The sequence below is a fragment of the Podarcis bocagei genome, assembly GCF_964188305.1.
Source record: "Podarcis bocagei genome assembly, chromosome: 1".
In the NCBI taxonomy this organism is placed as follows: Eukaryota; Metazoa; Chordata; class Lepidosauria; order Squamata; family Lacertidae; genus Podarcis; species Podarcis bocagei.
The window spans coordinates 109,853,937-109,873,852 of NC_138125.1; the positions used below are offsets into that span (position 1 = coordinate 109,853,937).

The 19,916-nt window shown below is 41.9% G+C and overlaps 1 protein-coding gene across 16 annotated transcripts in view; it reads right to left on the minus strand.

The window, feature by feature from the left end:
• BAZ2B (bromodomain adjacent to zinc finger domain 2B) overlaps window positions 1-19,916 on the minus strand; it is a 188,031-nt gene that overhangs the window by 48,862 nt on the left and 119,253 nt on the right. For 11 of the 16 annotated variants that reach the window (XM_081187187.1, XM_081187193.1, XM_081187188.1 and 8 more), the window contains 8 exons: window positions 17,908-18,126; window positions 16,129-16,524; window positions 12,255-12,879; window positions 10,743-11,042; window positions 8,282-8,342; window positions 6,084-6,192; window positions 5,695-5,796; window positions 177-387 (listed from right to left, as the gene is read on the minus strand). In XM_081187187.1, the coding sequence (XP_081043313.1) occupies window positions 177-387; window positions 5,695-5,796; window positions 6,084-6,192; window positions 8,282-8,342; window positions 10,743-11,042; window positions 12,255-12,879; window positions 16,129-16,524; window positions 17,908-18,126 (2,023 nt within the window). Of the gene's footprint in view, window positions 1-176; window positions 388-5,694; window positions 5,797-6,083; window positions 6,193-8,281; window positions 8,343-10,742; window positions 11,043-12,254; window positions 12,880-16,128; window positions 16,525-16,880; window positions 17,042-17,907; window positions 18,127-19,916 lie in introns of those variants that run through there. The other 5 variants (XM_081187186.1, XM_081187182.1, XM_081187185.1 and 2 more) reach the window with 2 other exon arrangements.

The window sequence follows — 19,916 nt, forward strand, 5'->3', positions numbered from 1 at the left end:
TAGGCCAGTAGAGAGCCCCAAATTGGGACATTGCAAAGGAGTATTTTGGAGCTTGAGTGAACCTGGAAAGTCCTTAACACAATACATAAACCCAAAGGCTTCTTTGCTTATTGAATATAAATTGTCTGCAGGCACCTTTTACTATGCGTCGGGAGAAGTTATAATAAAATCCTTACCTTGGGCTTGTAACTTTCTTAACAGCTTAGCATCTGTGTTGTCAAGAAACTCAGTGCTACCAACATTTGGAGGTCGACCTTTGCGACGCCTCATTTTCGATTCCTCTTTCGCGCGCTGTCTCTCTGGATTCGGCGGCCGCCCTCTACGTCCTTCCATAGCTCTGATACGAGGAAGGACTTCCTCTTCTTTCAGCAAACACCACTGCATCCCCTTTGTAATTAATATATTTCACAGGAAGTCATTATAAACGCAAAATGGACAACAACAACAATGTGCACTCAGCTGACATGTAAAAACGCACACCGAAGCATATGTCTATATATCTGTGTGAGAGCTGCAAGCTTGAACTGATCAAACTGGCAGATTAATCAATTTAGGCTTTAATTGCGGCCTAGAATTTTCTCCCCACTCCACCCCGCATGGAAGTTGCCCTGCTCTCCACTTCTCTCCCATTGACACCAATGAAAGTGAAACGTATTGTTGTTTTTTCCAATACATAGCAGCTGTATCTCTTGGCTGTTTTTAAAGGTGTCCTGGGGGATGAGGGGTCTTGTGATCCACTCCCCACCCTCACTCCCACCAGTGGAACACTGTCAGGAAGTAGGTACATCTTTGCCAGCAAAACTCTGTAGGCAAACCAGGGTCTTTTCTGGGAAATTAGCTGCTGTCCTGCCAGCAACACTTATATACATTTAAAGGCCCCTCAGCTAGCATTGGAGTATAAACCTGATTCAGCATATATCTCAAGCCCCTTCACATCCTTGTACTCTTATTTAAGTTCATTCGTGAAGTTCTGAATAGCTTGTTTCCAAATGAAATTACTTGGCAGTAATTAGTATTTAATGAAAGCGATTAGCTGTTGCTTACACATCAGTGTTGCATTGTCTTTGCTCTGTTTTGTCTAATTATTCCATTTGGAAGGGTACATTGAGACAAAAGGCGAACATGTTTGCTAAAAAGGAAGTCTCAAATTCTTTGCTCAGCATGATGAAACTATCTTTGATAATTTGTACTTGGGACATTCTTACAATCAATTCACACTGAAACTCATTATTGCCTTACAGTCTTCTCAGAAACACGTTATGTTCATCTATGGAAATCAGTTTCTACCTACCATAAAAAAACATTTTTAACTGATCTGAAATTTTCAATTTATTTTAATCCCTTCTTCTCACTATCTCATTCTGTGGAAACCTCAGGATTTCTGCTGAGAATGATTCCATTTGCTTACATTTCACCATGTGGCATCTGTACCCTCCATATCCTAAATTGGAGCTTTCAAACACAGCCTTTAGTTTAGGAACAGCTTGCATTTAATTTACACAAGAGGAGCCTAGTATTGTGTTTCTTTATCTAAAACAGCACAGAAGTCTGATCTCTTCTGAACTGTGTATCTCATGTTTTCCTCATAACCCAGTTCTCACTGAGGGGATAAACCAAAGGACCGTAGCTCACAAGTAGACCAGCTGCTTTGCATGTAGATGGTCCCTGTCTCAATCCCTGCCATCTTCATAGGGTTGGCAATGTCCACTACCTGAAACCCTGGAGAGATGCTGCCAGTCAGTGTGGACAGTACTGAGCCAGACTGACCAATGCACCTGTCTCAGTCTAAAACAGCTTCCTGTATTTCTATATCTGTGCTGTGACACTTCAGACTGCAGAGGAAGGCTTACAGGACTGGAAACCCACCCCCACCCCCCTATACAAAAAAAAAAAAAAAAAAAGATCCCTGTGCATAGAAAACTAACATGCCAAGGAAAAGGCTAGGCTAGACATCTAGTTCCCATTGCCTTTTAAAATAATTAAACAAACCATATGGCCACAATTAATTTATCACTGTTAACCCCAGAACCAAGAACCCAATCTACCAAGCTCCTTTCTAAAGAAAGGGAGCCTTACAAGACTTCCGTATTTGGATAAGTAAACTGTAACAACAGCAGGCTAAATTTATACTTGCTCATTCATTCGATCCCTCCCTGTACCAAAAACACACATCCAACCCAATGAGGCTCAGATGAGCATTGCAGTGTGGATGAGCACCTGGTACTGCAACAGGTTGAACTCAATGGGGCTGATGCTTCCGAGTAAGATACATATAGAATTGTGCTGTGCACCAGCTGCACGTGTAGTATTCTGCTTCCACACACAGTTCTCATTTCCTGAGTTGAGTTCACTTATTGCATAATCTCATATTCAACATTTTGAAGCATACAAATTGACCAAAGAAACAAAGCGCTAGTAAAAGTAAAATTAGGACAAATGGGGTAATATCTTGCATACCTTTGATTTGAAGTTAATTACATCAGAGTTCATCGTTCCAAAGTTAATTTGTGTGCTTTAAAATTAAGCATGGTAACTCACATTTAACTGGGAACAAGGATAGATTACCAAGAGTTTACTGGTGACGAAGAGCAGTGATTCAGTAATCCCATCACACACAGCAACAAATGCAGTTTGCAATACCAGCTGGGGCTTGTAGAAGTCACACATATATAGACATATATGAAAGCATGTACAACAAGCACATTTATGCTGGCAAACACTGTAGAAAAAAAATAAGCTGCTATTTTGAATGAAGCACATTGCACTTCTCATTAATGCACACACATTACAATAAAAAGTTCCCTAACACTGAAGAGTTACTTACCTTCATTTAGTGTTTTCCAAAGTTCATATTCTGTATTGCTCCATTCTAACTCTAATGCACCTGTTCTCATATTTTCCAGGGTTCTTAAATGGCTCCTGCCTCCACCCAAAGTGAAAACAAGGGTCATGAATTCAGAGCTATCACCCTGAATAAACAAAAGGCTAATCTTGCTTGCCTGGCTGGAATCGATCTAAATGTGTGTCTGGCAAAATATAACCAATGATGTACCAAGAACTAGACAGCAAGAGTCTCCTTGGGAAGAAATCTAAAAGCAATTTGATACAATTGTCCTCCTGGTTTTCAGTACATGTGCTTGTATGGTAATGGCATTTCAATGGAGACATCTAACATATTTTCTTTTTGGTGTGAAACCATTTCTACTAATCAAAACTGGAAGAAAGATTATCTGGAACCCTCGCATCCCCTTGCACACATTACATTTATTAGCGCAGAACTCTATCCAATGTCCAATAACACAGAGTTGTTAGGGGAGCATTTCAGAAGGCAAAGTACTCTACGCACAACTTTCATTGCAGGGAACCTTGCACAAGGATAGCTAATAATTTGGGGTGTGTCTAATAACACTGCGGCCATGCATCCTAGCAGACAGAATACTGAGTTTATTTTGATTTCAAGAAGAGACTCAGACTCATAATGCATAGGAGTTTGGCAAGAAATGTTGAAGGAATTAATTGAAAAAGTACCTGGTGAGTAATTTGTAAAGGGAAACTTGTCAACTGGTCCAACAGTACACTAACATATCCAGACTGCAATCTATAAGCCAAGCTGACTAAACCATGATCTATTATCCTTCTTCACCCCAATTTTAACTGCCATAGTTTTCCCCAAGGAGAATTAGGAATTGTTGTTCCGAGATATTCCTGCGATTTTACAAAATATTAACCAACTGCAAATATTATACACTGCTATAATCTCCATGGCTGCCTGGGTGAATCCGTGACAGTAAAAACAAGGGGGAAACCCAACCACCACCAATGTGTAGCGATGCTATGTTCTCAGGGTAGCTTGGTAATTTTTATATAATGGCTTTCTGTGCAGAATCCTGGGAACTGTAGTTGGTGGGGATTCTGTGAATTTGCTGTCAAAATCTATAGCCTCGCTCCCAGAATTAAAGTTCCACATTAAGGAAATAGAATGACTGCTATAGCTGCAGCAGTACAGCTATACCCTGAGGCCTTGTTCTCTTAAAACAGCAGATGAGGTGGCAAACTTGTTCCGTGAACATTCCTCACTGTAAAAAACAACAACAATAAAACCCCTCCACAAAATAAAACTGCATGTCAAGAAGATATGTTCTAGCCAGGCTTTCTCCCTGACATGTTGGCTTTATATCACTAGAGATGTTTTTGAATAGACAAACATCAGTCAAGTGAGCCCCAATCTGTAATCTGAAGTTGTCAAGAAACAGGTTTGCCTCCTCATCAGCTGTTTATGTGAACTAGCCCCAATATCTGCAATGACTTACATGTACAGCTATGCTCTACTGACCACTTTAAAGGACTGAGCACTAGCAGGGGAAGCCGTATTTTTCAATTCTCCTTCACCTACTGGACAAAAACCGAGACAGTGTCATTTCCCAAGTGTGTGGTTCTGCACCATTTCATGTTTTGTTTTTTTTTTGGCAACACCTGGCTTTGTAGGGTGTGCCCTATGTGGGGAAGGTGTAGCAGGCTAGAGCCATGAACAAATTGCTCCAATAGTTCAGCGTAGTACTTGGGAGCACTTGGCAGGTATCTGCACACACTTGCCTTAAAAAAAGGGGAGACCATATACAGACCCCATATTCCCAAACTATAAGGAATGAAATACTGCCCACTACACAGAAAGAAGTTATGTACTCAATTATGCAAGTAGTAAGTGATGTAAGACAAAGTATAGGGTACACAAAGGCACATTTAGGTTAAGAAAAGGTTCCCATTAGAGAAGTCCAAATAAGGTAAGACAGAAAGGGGGAGGACACAAGTAAATCCTTACAACTATAATCCGGTATATGTGCACCTGAGAGTAAGCCTTATTGAACTCTGTGGGACTTAATTTCCAAATTAACCTGCAAAGGATTGTGCTGCACGTTAGCTAAAACAGAGAACAGTGTCTCACAGATGAAACACACGCACAAAAAATGTCCTTAAAAACACACGTTTATCATATCCTCCCTGGGGTTTATTGTCCCCTCCCCAGTCTTATTTATGTAGACTTTGCAGAATTCATCATACATTCTCCACACTGAACAAACAACTCTATGTTTAATTCTATATTTCAGCCAACACCACAGAGACAGCTAAAGAAAAAACATGTGTATGTGAACACAGCTACTTACAATTACCACATATATGAAATAACCAAGTTGATCTCAGAAGCATTTAAACTGATATACCAGTGCTCAAATTACAGAGAAAAGAGGAGACATTCTTAAATGAAATGTATAAGCCCCACCCCCTGATCCCTCCCAGTTTTAGCCGAATCATGCTTCCCATATACTGTATGGCCTTCTGAAAAGAGGGCCCACCTAAAAGGCAAAGGGGGGAGTGTGGACTTGTAATTCGAGTACTGGAATATATACTCAACCTCAAAGGCCAATGATAACTAGATGACTGCAGTTTCCAAATTTAATTCTGCGAGATGCTGAGCACCTGGCAAGGTGATAATGAATTGTGAAGGTTTTTCCAGCACTTTCCAGGCGTCAGGTGCTCAGTCATTCACAACTACTATCATAAAGTCACACATATGACTGCAAGAATGAACCAGCTAACAATAGCAATGCTCCAGAGTGTAGTAAAAAAAATATTTCACTTAAGATTTATGATACTACGCCTTGGATCAAAGACTTTACTTTTTTAAAAAGCGGATACCTGCGGTCCATCTCTGGCTTCATAGAAGTCACCCACTCCTATTTTTGCACTGAAGCTGAAATTGTCCCTTGAGATATCCATTATTCCATTTCTGCTGAGATACTGAAAAAATCACATATTTTTCCACTTCAGGTTTTAAGTCATTACAACCCAGCTTTGATGTACAAGCTAATGTTAGAGAGAAGTCAAATGTGTGTGGGGTTTTTTGGTGCATATTCTGGCAAGGGGATACGAATTTACAAGAGGTCATTTTAGAGGCAGGTTTAAGGTACATTAGCCTCGCATCACGGGCCATTTTGTATCAAGGAACTTTAGTGGAGGAAAAAGTTCATTTAAATAATTATGTGCATGCTTAATAAGAACCAGAAAGCATAATGTTTAAAATATACCTTTACTACTTCAGGGTACTGCCTTAGCTTCTTGCCACATGGTGCATAATATGCTACTTCCCCTTGAAGGCGGCCACCGAAGTTCCTTATTCTTGTTTCTCTTTGCCAGCTGCAGTTAAAAATATATATATATATAAATTTAAAGAGGCACAGCATTATAGCAACACATATGTTGGGAGGAAGTTCCTTTGAACTTACCTCAAAGCAAGCATGCATAGAGTTGGACTGCACAGCAGTAATGCTATGTACAACTTCCTAAGAGTAAGAGTCACAGAGTTGAATCACACTTACTTCTGGGTAATATATCCACTTAGAGGTGTACTGTTGCTCAGTGGCAGAGCATCTGCCTTGTATTCAGAAGGTATTGGGTTCAATTCCTGGCATCTCCAGGTACAACAGGGAGAGGCCTCTGTCTCAAACCCTGTAGAGCCTTTGCCACTCAGATGAGACAATACTGAGCTAGCTGGATCAATGGTCTAATTCAGTATAAGGCAGCCTCCTACGTTCCTAAGTAAATCAGATACCCAGTTTGCTAATAAGCTGTGATGGTGATGGTCATAATATTTGTAAACTGAAGAACCAAGTTGGAATCTAAGAACGCACAACTTCCATTATTCCTGATCAGTGGCCATGCTGACTAAGGCTGGTGGGAACTGGAGTCTGACAATATCTGGATGGCACCAAATTGGCTACCCTAGTTTAGCTTTTCCTGTTGAAATAATCTCAAGTGGTTTGGCTGAGAAAGACAAGGAAGAGTCACTGCTACTCAGAGTTAATGGCATTGGGCTAGGTGAGTTACAGTACCAGGAAGGTCAGAGAGCCTGTGGCGCAATAGGTCAGTGTGTCTGGCTGTCAACCAGAAGGCTGGTGGTTCAAGCCCACCCAGGGACGGCTGTGAGCAGAATTCCTGCATTGCAGGGGGTTGAACTGGATGACCCCCAGGGTCCCTTCCAACTCTAAAATTCTATGATTCCATGACTCCCCAAGTCACATGGGCTATTAAACAGTGCTAGGCATATTGTAGCATGCAGAAAATTAAGCACCAGGAAAAACGTGCCCCTGCAGTCACCCAAAGGCCAAAAGTTCCCCCTTGAGGGCAAACAACTGCTACAGTGCAGCTTACTGAAAAGAGTGTGTGTGAAATCTGAACAGCTGAAGCAGACCAGGAAAGTTTCAATGTAAGGAAAGAGTACAATGTGAGCTGCTGTTTCAGATTTCAGTTGTAGGATGCAGAGAAAGCTGAGGTGCTGGAAACTGATCCTTAGCCAGGGCCTAGTGAGACGTAGCACAAGAGAGAAGCCTCTGAAAAAGGCCAAAGGAAAATATTGTATGCAGTTCGTTACCTAGTGACTGCAGTAGGAAGAAAGATGTAGGCAAGATGCAAGCAATGGTGAATGTCAGTAAGTAGAATGAAGGCTTGAAAAACAGCGGATGCTCTACTTCTACAGCAGGGACTAACATGTCTTGCCAATAATTTAGTTACTGGAACCCATCCCAAACTTGGCAAGCCCCCTCAGAGAAACAAAAAGGAATGGACGACGCAAAGCACAAAGCATCACAGGAAGCTTTATGACTCTCTGGGGGGAAATTCACCTCTTCAGCAAATTACGTATGAGCAATTATACCTCCCCCCTCACTCCTGGAACATATTCTGTGATTTGTGGGGTTTGGGTCTGATTCTTTTAATACAGTACGAGATCTCAGCTTCTTGGTGAAGATTCAGAACTGAACATTGCAAAGAAAACATATGAAACCCAACTCTGTTTTCCCCCACAAAAGGCAAACGGGGGAGCAGGGAGACTTGCAGAGGTGCATCAGCCAGAGGGAAGTGGCTTAACTGTTCCAGTGCCCATAATCTCAATTTAAATAGTCCAGCAGGTTGCTCTGAATCATTTCCCAGTTCAGACTCCAAAAGTGACAAATGAGCTAGAGAGAAAAAGGGGTTTCAGGAGATGATATGTGGGTTTGGGTTAAGCCCCTTCCTACGCACAAATTCTCACACGTGCCTCTTCCTTCATGTAACTGTGGAAATCATGGGCCTGGGAACTTGCATTTGCCAGGGTACTTTTGTCTTCAGTGTTAATAACAACTCACCATCGTCCAAACAAATTGCAAAATCACTACCTTTAGGAATGTTACTGCATTACATTACAAGAAACTGGTATCACAAGTTTAATTCAAAATTGTATCTTACATACCCATACTCCAGAGGAATGCGCAGTTCTCGCTCATCTGTGACTCTGCGCCTTTTTGAAGTACCTTAAATAGAATTTAATGGATTAAATTTTAGAACACAGCAAACCCAAATTACAACTGTAATTGTTCTGCTATTTGTTCTGCAATATGTTCTGCTATGGGACGCGGGTGGCACTGTGGGTAAAACTTCAGTGCCAAGGACTTGCTGATTGTATGGTCGGCGGTTCAAATCCCCGCGGCGGGGTGAGCTCCCGTCTTTCGGTCCCAGCTCCTGCCCACCTAGCAGTTCGAAAGCACCCTTAAGTGCAAGTAGATAAATAGGTACCGCTTTATAGCGGGAAGGTAAACGGCGTTTCCGTGTGCTGCGCTGGTGCCGGCTCGCCAGAGCAGCTTTGCCACGCTGGCCACGTGACCTGGCCACGTGTCTCCAGACAGCGCTGGCCCCCGGCCTCTTAAGTGAGATGGGCACACAACCCTAGAGTCGGACACGACTGGCCCGTACGGGCAGGGGTACCTTTACCTTTATGTTCTGCTATTTTTTTAACAAAAAGAAATCAGCAGAGGCTGTTTATACCCCTTTCCTTGCTTTTTCCTTGCAACCCGTGTCTTGCAAAAATGCAAGAAATGAGCAGAACGCAATTTGCTAACAATTGCTAGAGTCTATACTCACCCAGAGAATTTAAGAAATCAACAGATTTAGGAACAACCATCAACCAAACTATAGATCAACACCCCAGTCCTGAAATCACTTATGTTAGCATGTTTAAGTGAAATAAAAGAAACCCTGTTTCTAGATAATGTCCCCAGTACAACCCAGGGTGCCTGTGGCTTGTTGAACTGCTGATGTTACAAGGCAGAACATCCACATGACACAGAGCATTTCAACTGATTTCCATGGAACTTCTTTTCATTCAATGGGCACATTTTACAGATTTGTGTCCCAGGCTGGTAAAGACATTTTCCTGTTTAATGACTTTCCCTTTTTAATCTGATTTTTACACACACACACACACACACACACACACACACACACACCAAGATTCAAAAAGGAGTGGGGGATTGGTAGGTAAAAAAGCAGCTAAATGAGAAACTGGGAGGGTGGGGAATCTGATGAACACAAGGAGGAAGGGCCTTACTACCACGGTTCAGGGGAGCTCATTACTAACCCAGCAGAATCTCCATTTTTATCCCCCCCCCCCCAAAAGGAGCCTGACAGTTCTCTGTGCACACTGTTTTTAGGGGAAGAGAGAGAAGACGAAAGCTTTGTAGGGCACACATTGATGTTGTTGCACACCTATAAGGGCTCATCTGCAGTCAGTGTTCAGAGGAATGTGATTATTTGTGTCTAGAAACAGGATTGCAGTGTACTAAACTATTTCTTTACAGCTCTCTTTTACAACCTGAATGAGCTTCGTTTTAGTAGAATGAAGAACCACCAATAACATTACCATAAGCACACTTGCTTATATTAATATAGTTAAGTGGAATTTTCTTCCACATACTTTGAGGATCAAGGTGTCATGCAGCAAGCCCTTGACCAATGCCCACCTTCCCTAGGAATTTATATGGCTCAGAGGTAACAGGTTCAACCCCAAATCCTGGTATCTCCAGGTAAAAATGAATTTGTCAAATCCTCTTTTAAAGCTATCCAAGTCAGTGGCCATTACCATGTTTTGCAGAAGTGAATCAGGCACAGTATCAATGCCTATCAAGCTATTAAAGAAACAGCCCCATTTGTGTTTCAGAAGCAGGCAACTCCTGGGGATGATGTAATGGTACTGCACTGTTTCTACAGTGAAACATTCCCTGGGTTGTTTAAAAGTTTGCCATGTGGATCCAGCGTTGGAGAATCCCCAACACTGTCCAAGTCCTTAGGCAAATACAGTATCCAGGTCTTAATTTGCAATGCTCTACCAAAGAGCAGGACCAATTCAGACTCAGTTGATGCTTCTCTTCTCTTGAGTCTTGGGATGGAAAGGAAGAGGATAATATGGAATAAGCAGAGCCAAGCCTGGCAGCCTACAAGGAGAACAGGGAAATCACTGTGGGAGAAAGGGGAGAACTGAGTCATTGGCAGTCATGGTTTGTATCAATTTCCCACTATATCTATCTGGGGTGAAATCGACACTCTGCCATTCACACATGGTGAAGATCACTCTTTTCCCAGTACAGAGATTCATCTTTGTATCAGAATATACAATCTTAAGTAGTGATGAAATGCAAGGATTAAATTGAAGCAAGGCCAGATTCTAAGAAGTGCTAAACCAGCCTTCCGCAACCTGGTGCCCCAACAAGCGGCAATGCTGGCTGGGGCTGATGGGAATTGGGTGTCCAACAACATCTGGAAGGTACTACTAGGTTGCGGAAGGCTGGGCTCAACAGGTGTGAACCCTTCTAGATTTCAATAAAAAGCATCTCTCTGATATAGATAGGGATTTTGTTATATAAAATAAACTGCAATACCGCTGTGGGTACTTGAGGAAAGCCCAGGAGAAGGCGTGCCCACAAAAGCTGGTGAGGGAGACTCCGGGCATAACGCGGCTGGAGCAGAACTCGGTGTCTTTGCTGCTTGGATATTAAGTGGTGTTGAGCAAGCTGCAAGACTGATGGAAGAGCTTTTGGCAGAGGATGCCGTTTTGTTCAATTTAATCGAAGACTTCTCTCCTTCCGTATCAGTCTCTGATTCATCGGGTTCTTTATCATCTTCTTCCTCATCATCTTCAGATCCTTCAGTATCAGACCCTTCCGAATTACTATCAGATTCTTTGGGGGAAATGGAGAAGACCATGAATTACAAGAAATTGATATATTCTCATTCCAGCATTCATTGAGACTGGGGGTGGGGGTGGGGTGGGTGGGGACACGCATTCTGAACTATTTAGTGCAGGGAACAACCAATTGAAGGTGATGTATGTTTCAGACCCATTTATTGGTTTCACATCCTGACACAGATATATAATCACCTTCTTCCTTTGCAATTCACTGTCACCACCCTTCTACTGAAAGTACTTAAGACTTTGGTAACCCAAAGAAGACCTTTCCTGGCTTGTCCAACTTATGACCCAGCAAGCCAAACACAGCTCCACCAGCCACACATTGTAGCCTACTGAATGTTTGACTAGACCCCTCTGCTGTTCTTTTAGAAGCTTCTTGGACTTTGCATGGGCTACCATACATGTCCGGTAGGTAGGCAGCATGTGGCTTGGTCATTCACAAGTTGTGCTGGTCTGCTAAAGACTTAACAACTGGAAGCCACCACTGGTTAGTGCAAAACATGCCAGCTCTTCTCTTAACATATTAGGCAAAAAAATTAAGATGCATTTTATCTAAGATGGTTTTCGCTCGGCTACATAGTTCTTAATTAAAATGCTGGCTCCTTCTTGGGTGTACAGAGCTGCATACTATGCAACTGCATTGGGGGGAAATGTCCATTATAACCATAGTATAACACCTAGTAAAACTTACCATTAGGGAAACCTTATTTGGAGCACTAACACCCCAATCCTAGGTGTTTCCACTTAAGCCCACAGTGTTCAATAGGGCTTACTCCTAGACAAGCATGCATAGGACTATAGCCTAAACTATTTAAACTAGTCCTTCAGACCCTCCTCACTCATCTTCCCATACCGTTTTCAAGGCTTCGCACTAGTAAGAAACCTCCATGCATCTGAGCAGTTATCCACTATGTCTCACCCCAGCTACATGGCTCTGTCTCTTCACTATCTCCTAACTTGAAAAGTCATCTCTCCTAAAGCAGCATCAATAACATTTTGAATAAGCTAGGTAAATCAATGTTTTGAATAAGTTAGCAGTTGAGCTGGCTCGTCAGTTAACGTTTTCATAATTCTCATTCCAAGATTATAATTTCCATATAGAAACCAGGCGACAATAATTAACCTTATAGCATTTGCAGGAGGGCAAGGGTGCCTTTAGAAGGCTAAAGACATGCAAAGAGTTTCTTTAAATTAAATAAACCTGATTGACTATCATCAGAATCCTCATCTTCCTCATCTTCATCCTCATCATCCTCATCGTCCTCGTCGTCGTCATCATCCTCATCATTTGAATCCTCAGAATCTTTACTGCTAAGAATGTCTGAATCAGTTCCTCTGAATTGTTCAACCAATGATTTTGTGGAAGGGTGGTTGTGTTGTGTTTTCACTGCTGTCATTGTATTATTGCTGACTGCCTTTTCCTTTGCTGGGCCAGGTAATACAGGAGAGGTAGAAGACATAACAGGTGTCCGGTTGCTTGGTGTCTTTTTCCCACCCGTGCTTAAATTTACTGGTGAGGAAAAGGTTAAGCTGCTGGAAGTAGATACGTTTTCGTTAACCTTGGGCTGGGATTTGGATTTGGTGGTAAGTGCCAGAGGAGCTTCCTGAATGACGCTCTGAATCACTCCATTGGGCTGATGATTACCTAAAAGTGCATTGGTCAAGAAAGGATTAGAATGGTTGTTTTCTAAAGAGGTGTGTTTTTGATGGGCTGGTGGAGAACTGGTTGGCTTTGGACTTGATACTGCTGCGATAACCTTCTTCAGGTTCCTAGATGATTCGTGGTGTTTCTTCAACTGTGCTGGGAATGTCTGCTTGTACTGTTCCTGCAGAAGCACAAAAGATAACAAAATATATAGCTAAATGCCGTAAGCAATGGGTTTAGCAGATGGGCTCTGAAACTTTCGCTTCCAAAAGACAGGCAGATAAGATATAAATCTGTGTGGGCAAGGAAGCTGCTTTGAACCTCCTAAGTGAGGCAGGTTGCCTTAATTAAGAAATTAATAAAGACTGACTCATTGAGAGCTGTGACTCACTAAGAATTTTGCAGGTACAGAATGCATTCTTTGTCATTCTCAACAGTCACTACTAAAACTGCAGAATAGAGAGTCAGAAGGTATTCCAACAGTTAACGATGGAAGATTCTAGTCTCTGAGACATTTACCTGATAAGAGAAAAGGAGTCACGAAGATTTGTTATGAAAGAAGAAGGGTTAAGGTATGGGGCTTACATCTGAGTAAAAAGGACTGAGGAATGGGGTGTTAACATAAGTCTTAGGGTTGGAGAAGAAAGGCATAAAGCAGGCTTTAATTGTTTAGAAGCATTTGTTTCCATCTTCCAAGGTTTCCCAAAAACCTGCCCATTCAAACCCTTCTTGTCAAATATAATCCATGTGACTACACACCAAATGAAACCACAAGTGATATCTAAAGACTGGTTCCAAATACATCTGCATATAACAGCAAAAAACCAGAACCTAGTAACTGAGGATTGTACTGTAGCTGCGAAACAGACAGCATGAGCTGTCAGTAAGTACCGTATTTTTCGCCCTATAGGACACACTTTTTCCCCTCCAAAAATGAAGGGGAAATGTGTGTGCGTCCTATGGGGCGAATGCAGGCTTTCGCTGAAGCCTGGAGAGCGAGAGGGGTCGGTGCGCACCGACCCCTCTCGCTCTCCAGGCTTCAGGAAGCTCTGCGCAACCCTCGGGAGACCGGCCCCGCGCCTGGGGGGGGGATAATTTTTTTTCTTTATTTCCCCCCCCAAAAAAAACTAGGTGCATCCTATGGGGCGGTGAGTCCTATGGGGCGAAAAATACGGCACATTGTTAAGATACACTTTCATGCTCTCTGAAAAAACTTGTGAGGCATTTTATAAATGTGTCTATTTTGAAAACCAAAGGAAAATAAGGGTATATCAATAGGCAACTAGTGCTTGGCTGTTATGTATCGAACTCTTTTTACATTCATGCAAGTGAAGTTGTTATCACTATACCTTAAGCATGCTATTTCAAGCGTAATGAGAATACCATACCTTCTGCTGAAAACAGTAATAATTACTGAAAATATAAAGTGAGAAATCATACAGGATTGCCATGGCAGAATTATGAATGTATTATAAAAAAATGTCCACTATGTAACCCAAACTAAGAAACCAAGGGCAAAAATTTAGGTTAGACTTTTCTAATGGAGTGAATTTTCAATTTCAATCCATCAGTGTTTAGACACTGAGATTCTTAAACGGAATCTGCATATCCAACATCCCAATCTTTCATTGCAAGCATGTCATGAATGGATCACAAAAGCTCCTCCTTCATATTACATTCAGGTTTTTCTGAAAGCTTTCACACTTGTACATGACAGCATAGTGTTCAAAAAAGCAAGAATCCACCAATACTCTGAGAAGGCATGAAGAAAAATGAAATGTCACTTCAACTGTCTTCCTGAAGACCGATTTGTAAAGACTTTGTATTGTGTAAAGACCTTGGTATTGTGCTCCTCTTAAATTTTCCAAGGTTGGTAGCGCATGTTCATTTTTGCTCCATCTATTTTTCCAAAGGACTGCAGTCTACAGATCTAACAGAGGTTTAGGACATTCCAAGAAGCCAGTAAGAAAGGAACCTGGGCTTTCTTTTGCCTTGCTTGTGAGTCTCATTTAAAGACTCTCTGTAATGGCAGACAAGCACACCTTTGGACAAGCATGGAGAAAGTGCAAGTTCATCTCCTACTTCTTTGGAAAGTCTGAAGGAGCTCTGAGACTCTGCTTCCTGACTAGGGCCGCCTATCAAGGCTGGCTTTGCCATTGGGCAAAGTGATTAGCTCTATTAATCCAGGACTTGTAAGCCAACAAAAAACTTTGGTCTAAGTCTGGCTAGCAAGCCTGGCTTCTTAGGGAAAAACAAGCCACGATCCTGGATATCAAAATATCACAAGAAGCTAATCAGAGGAGACAGCAAAGTGGAAGTGATTGGGCTGCATGCACCAACACACAACGGTAGGCTGTCTTCAAGGTTCATGGCTCACATCATTAAATGTGAATTCAGCTCCTGTCTAAGTCACAGTGCAACCTTCCCAACCTCATGGCCTTCAGATGTTTGGGCTATTTGTCATTCTGGCAGGAGGTGATGGCAAGCGGAGTCCAAAACATTTTGAGGACACCAGGTTGGAGAAGGCTTATCTAGTGGGGACCAAGCACTCCACCTGAAAATGTGTTGGAGTGGAAATCCAGGATGAATGTCATTCTTCCAAAGGAGGTAAGGAGATGATGTAAGCTTGGCCTGTGCATGATTGGGCATGCATGTGGAGCAAGCAGTAAGTTCCCACTATATATTACCTGCATGGTGGAGGAGAAAGGGGCAAGCAAGTTCCTCCACCACTGGAGCAACAGTATCAGCTCTGGAAAATGCTGTAAATCATGTGTCAGGATATTTGTTGCATTTATATTCTCCCTGTTCTCTAAGGAGCTCAAGGCAGTGTATGTGGTTCTCGTCACTCGTCTCATTTTGTACTCTCAACAACCCTGTGAGGTAGGTTACACATGAAACATGGTGACTTGCCCTAGGTCACCCTGTAAGCTCCATGGCTGAACCAGGGATTTGAAACTGGGCCTCCTTAGACTCAGCTGAGCACTCTACAAACTGCATCACAGTGGCTGACATTTCTAGACTGCATTCTTACTATCTACAGGAAGAATTTTCAGCTACTGATTCTGAGAAGCAGGTATTGCAGATGAACGTAACACAATTTCCAAAATATTGTTTTAAAATTCTAATGTTATACCATTAAGGTTGCATTCCTGAACACACTTACCTGGGAGTATTGTGTTCAATGGCGTTTTACTGCTGAGGAAAGGATTGCACTGGAAACCTTAAACTCTTTATAGTGTACAGTTTTAAAAAGCAATAGTGTTAAACCTTCCACTATGTGCAACTAAAAGATCACCTTAAATTTTGATGGATTCCAATATAATTTTTTTAAAATAAAAAACAACAAGACAACAACAATCATGATATTAATGGAATATGAACCCTTCCACAGAGTACAGAAAGCGTACAAAGAAAACTTATATATTCTCACCCGGTTTGATCTTACATCAATGGTCAATGGGCTAGGTTCTTCAGAGGTATTTTTATTCCCTGCCTTGAGTAGATCAGGAGAAGGAACTATAAGTTTTAAGAAAGTTTCCTTTTTGGCTTGATTTACCAAAGACAAAGGGTTCACATTGGGCACCAATCCCGTAGACTGTATTACGCTTGTGTGTTTGTTCACAGATTCCTCCTTTGCCTGAGAGCTTTGGAAAATAAAGGGAAGCTGCTGTGACAAAACCTGAGGCTGCTTCTGCTGGGACTGGAATGACGGGTGAGTCTGGCTATCAGACACAAGAGGTATTGGCTGGTGTGTTCTCTTTTCCTGGGGCTTTTCCTGGGATTTTTGTCCATCGGCTTTCATGTCTGGTCCGCTATGCATTAGCACCTGCAAACACAGAAAACGTTTATCCTGATTTCTCCTTAGCTGCATTGGAAACAATATGTAGAAAAGTGAGGTACCGGAAACATAGTGAAATAGAAAATAAATATTTATGCGCGCGCGCACACACACACACTTAACACTGAAGATCTAGTCCATAAGGCTTGCTAAATTAGTCCCCCAAGTATACAATACAAACATGTTGTAGACTGCCACTGGCATACTTAGAACAAACAAACATCCACAAAGCGTGCGTGTGTGTGTGTGTGTGTGTGTGCGCGCGCGTGCGTGTGTGCGTGCGCGCACCCCCCAAAAAAAACATACAACTTTTTTACGGTGTAATAAACTTAAAATAACCTTACAGTATATCTTCTTCAGCTTATTTCCTGTAAGGTCCTTTCACTATGTGAAGCTAAGGTTTGGCTGGGAAAGAGAGCTTTGAAAATTCAGTTACTTTTGAATGTATGCTATACTATCAACCTAACGGAACCCTGGGGTTTGCATTCTGGTTACTGGTTACTGGACGGCGTTAACTGCTATGTGAGGAAAAGAGCAGCTGTAAACAGAATTCAGTAGCCATGGCAACACTCAAGAAGACATCTCAACCTTTGCGACACAGATTAATTCATTTGCCTGATGTCTACTTTATATTTTCCCAGTTTACAATAAAATAAAACGGCACTGGGGTTAGTTGCTTCATAGATTACAAGACAACTAATCTCTGGTGCCTTAGTTCTATCTTACACCTTTTAATTCCTTTAGTAAACCATTAACAGCCTGGGTTAGGATGGCTTGTTTCAGCTGAGGAACGATTTTTTTAAAAAAACAGGCTTCTTTCTAAGAGGAAAAATAACTGTGGTTGCTTCTAAACCAGCTGTTTATCTGTGGTTGCTTCTAAACCAGCTGTTTATCTGTAAGAAATACCATACCTAGCTTTTACACATACGTCCACTTAGTTTAAAGCACAGAGAGGATGCCGTTGCCAATGCCTGGTAGTGCAGTGTTCTCTGTGTTTCTCTTTTTAGACTTGCTTTGTGGTGTTTTTCTGTTACACTACAACTGCAATGCCAGCATATTCTGACTGGCGTGGCAAAGCACAATGGAAGCTTTTCAGGGCTACTGTCCCTTTAGTTAGTAGCTTTCTCACCCTTTTCTTTTAAAGCCTCCAGCCAGTGAACCAGTTCAATTAATACACATTATGTTTCAAAAATTCTGAGAAAATCTGACGGTTTTTGCCATGCCTGCATGACAAAACAACAGCAACTTTAACTGCTGCCAAAATAGGTTTTGCACCAACCAGTTCCTCAGTCAACCATATAGAGACTGGCCTGTAAAAAAAAAATAAAAAGACTATTCAGTAACATAAGGCAGTTCTTAACATTACCACACCTTGTTCTTATTTTTCTGCTGTGCTTCACTCTCTGAATCAGAGTCATCCTCTTCGCTTTCTTCAGCACTTTGATCTTCCTCTTCCTCCTCTTCCTCCTCTTCATCTTCATCCAAATCATCTGAGTCACTGCTACTAATGCCTTCGCTGGAGGTGTCTGAAGAGGAGCCAGAATCACTTTCACTGTTGCTGGAACTATCTACTGCTTTCTTTCTAGATTTCTAAAAAGAAAGATAAAAGGCTGCGCATTAAATAATGTTTTAATCATATGAATCACCAGCTTTTACCGATGGCATTGTAATTAATTTCATTCGTTTATTACTTTTTTTAAAAAAAGCAAAGGAGGGAAGCACATTAGTGTCCAGTTCTAAAATGCACTATGAACATAATTAAAAGCCCTTTGAGGTGCACTTCACTTTCCTCAAGTTAACATGTGACCACAAACAGAGTGTTGGGCTTGAACCATATGAACTCTGTTCAGGTCCTGCCTCTACCACGATTTCATCATGAAGTACATGGGAAATTCATTACCCTTCTACCTTAGTTCTCCATCTGTAAAATGGGGATAATTGTGGCCTATTCTGAAGGAATCGTGAGATGCAAAACAAAACAACTAGCAACTCTGAAGTATTATATAACAGACATTCATGCTGATCTACTGGGCAGCATGATTTTCAAAGGATTTGTCTCAATCAACTAGTTCTTCCAAATGGTAGCTTATCAAATTGGAAGACCATTCTCCTGTTAAGCATAAGGGTGCACAACTGTTAACTATTTCAATGTCTACATAGCTGCCCTGTCAAATATGAACTAACACTATTACTAGGCGTTGTTGTTCTGATGTGTGCTACTGCACAGAGAACTGGGCATATGGTGGAGGCTTCCATGCACAGGTTCTGCTGCTAGATCAGAAGCCCTATAAAATATTGGATGCAGACACACATCTGAACGAACTTCATCCAGTGTTGTGCCCGTTTTGTACTGCAAGGTGTGGTAGACGGCATGTGTTTCTACCTGCACTGCAATGCCAACACAACTATTGTATTGGACCATGCAGAAGTTTAGTACCTATCAGCTGATTAAATTATTGGACACCTGTATTTAACATTCAGTCTAGCACAGTAGTTCTCAACCTGTGGGTCTCCAGATGTTGTTGGACTACAACAACCTGGTTATGCTGGCTAGGAATGATGGGAGTTGTAGTCCAACAGCATCTGGGGACCCACAGGTTGAGAAACACTGCGAACCAGACCAAATGTATAGCCTGTTCTTGTTTAGTTGGGAGACTAAGACCCATTAAGTTCAATGTAAACTACTCTCCAAAAAGTGTGCATAGGATTGCAGCCTTTGTCACATTGTTACTACCTAATCAGCATCCAACAGTGACTTTCCTGGTCCTATGTGCCAATAGCACTCTTTGGGCATTTTACTCCCAAGTGGGGTTGAGGAGGACCAAGCCACACCTACTTCATTCAACTTTGGGTGCATTTCCTGCCTTCCGATGACAGGTGAGCCATAGCCCATGTGATCAGCCATCATTCTGGGAGAATACATGTATTACAGTATCAGTCCTGTGTGCCAATAGTCCTATTCAGGTGTTTTACTTATCCAATGCACAAGAGGGGCTGTGCTGAAGAGCCTCACCTTCATGCCATGTGCACTTATTACCCCCTCCTGAAAGTAGGGGGCCTTTGCACATACAGTTGTACACAAAAAGGCTTCCATGCAACCTGGAACTATGTGCAATCACCTGAAACGTCTAACGTGTTGGATCTTTATTGATACGTTCTCTTCAAGCCTGATCCGGTTCTTCTAACATTAAAAGTGTTGCATGCAACTAGTGACCCCCAAAATATGCACATTCCTATCAGCAGACACATCCATCAAGCTTCACAGGGCTGTGTGCATATCTATCTCCTTTAACACTGGCTGTTTCCAGTTCAGAATGGGACCTGCTTTTCTCCTTGCTAGACTAAAGTGAATACAGTGGTACCTCTGGTTATGTACTTAA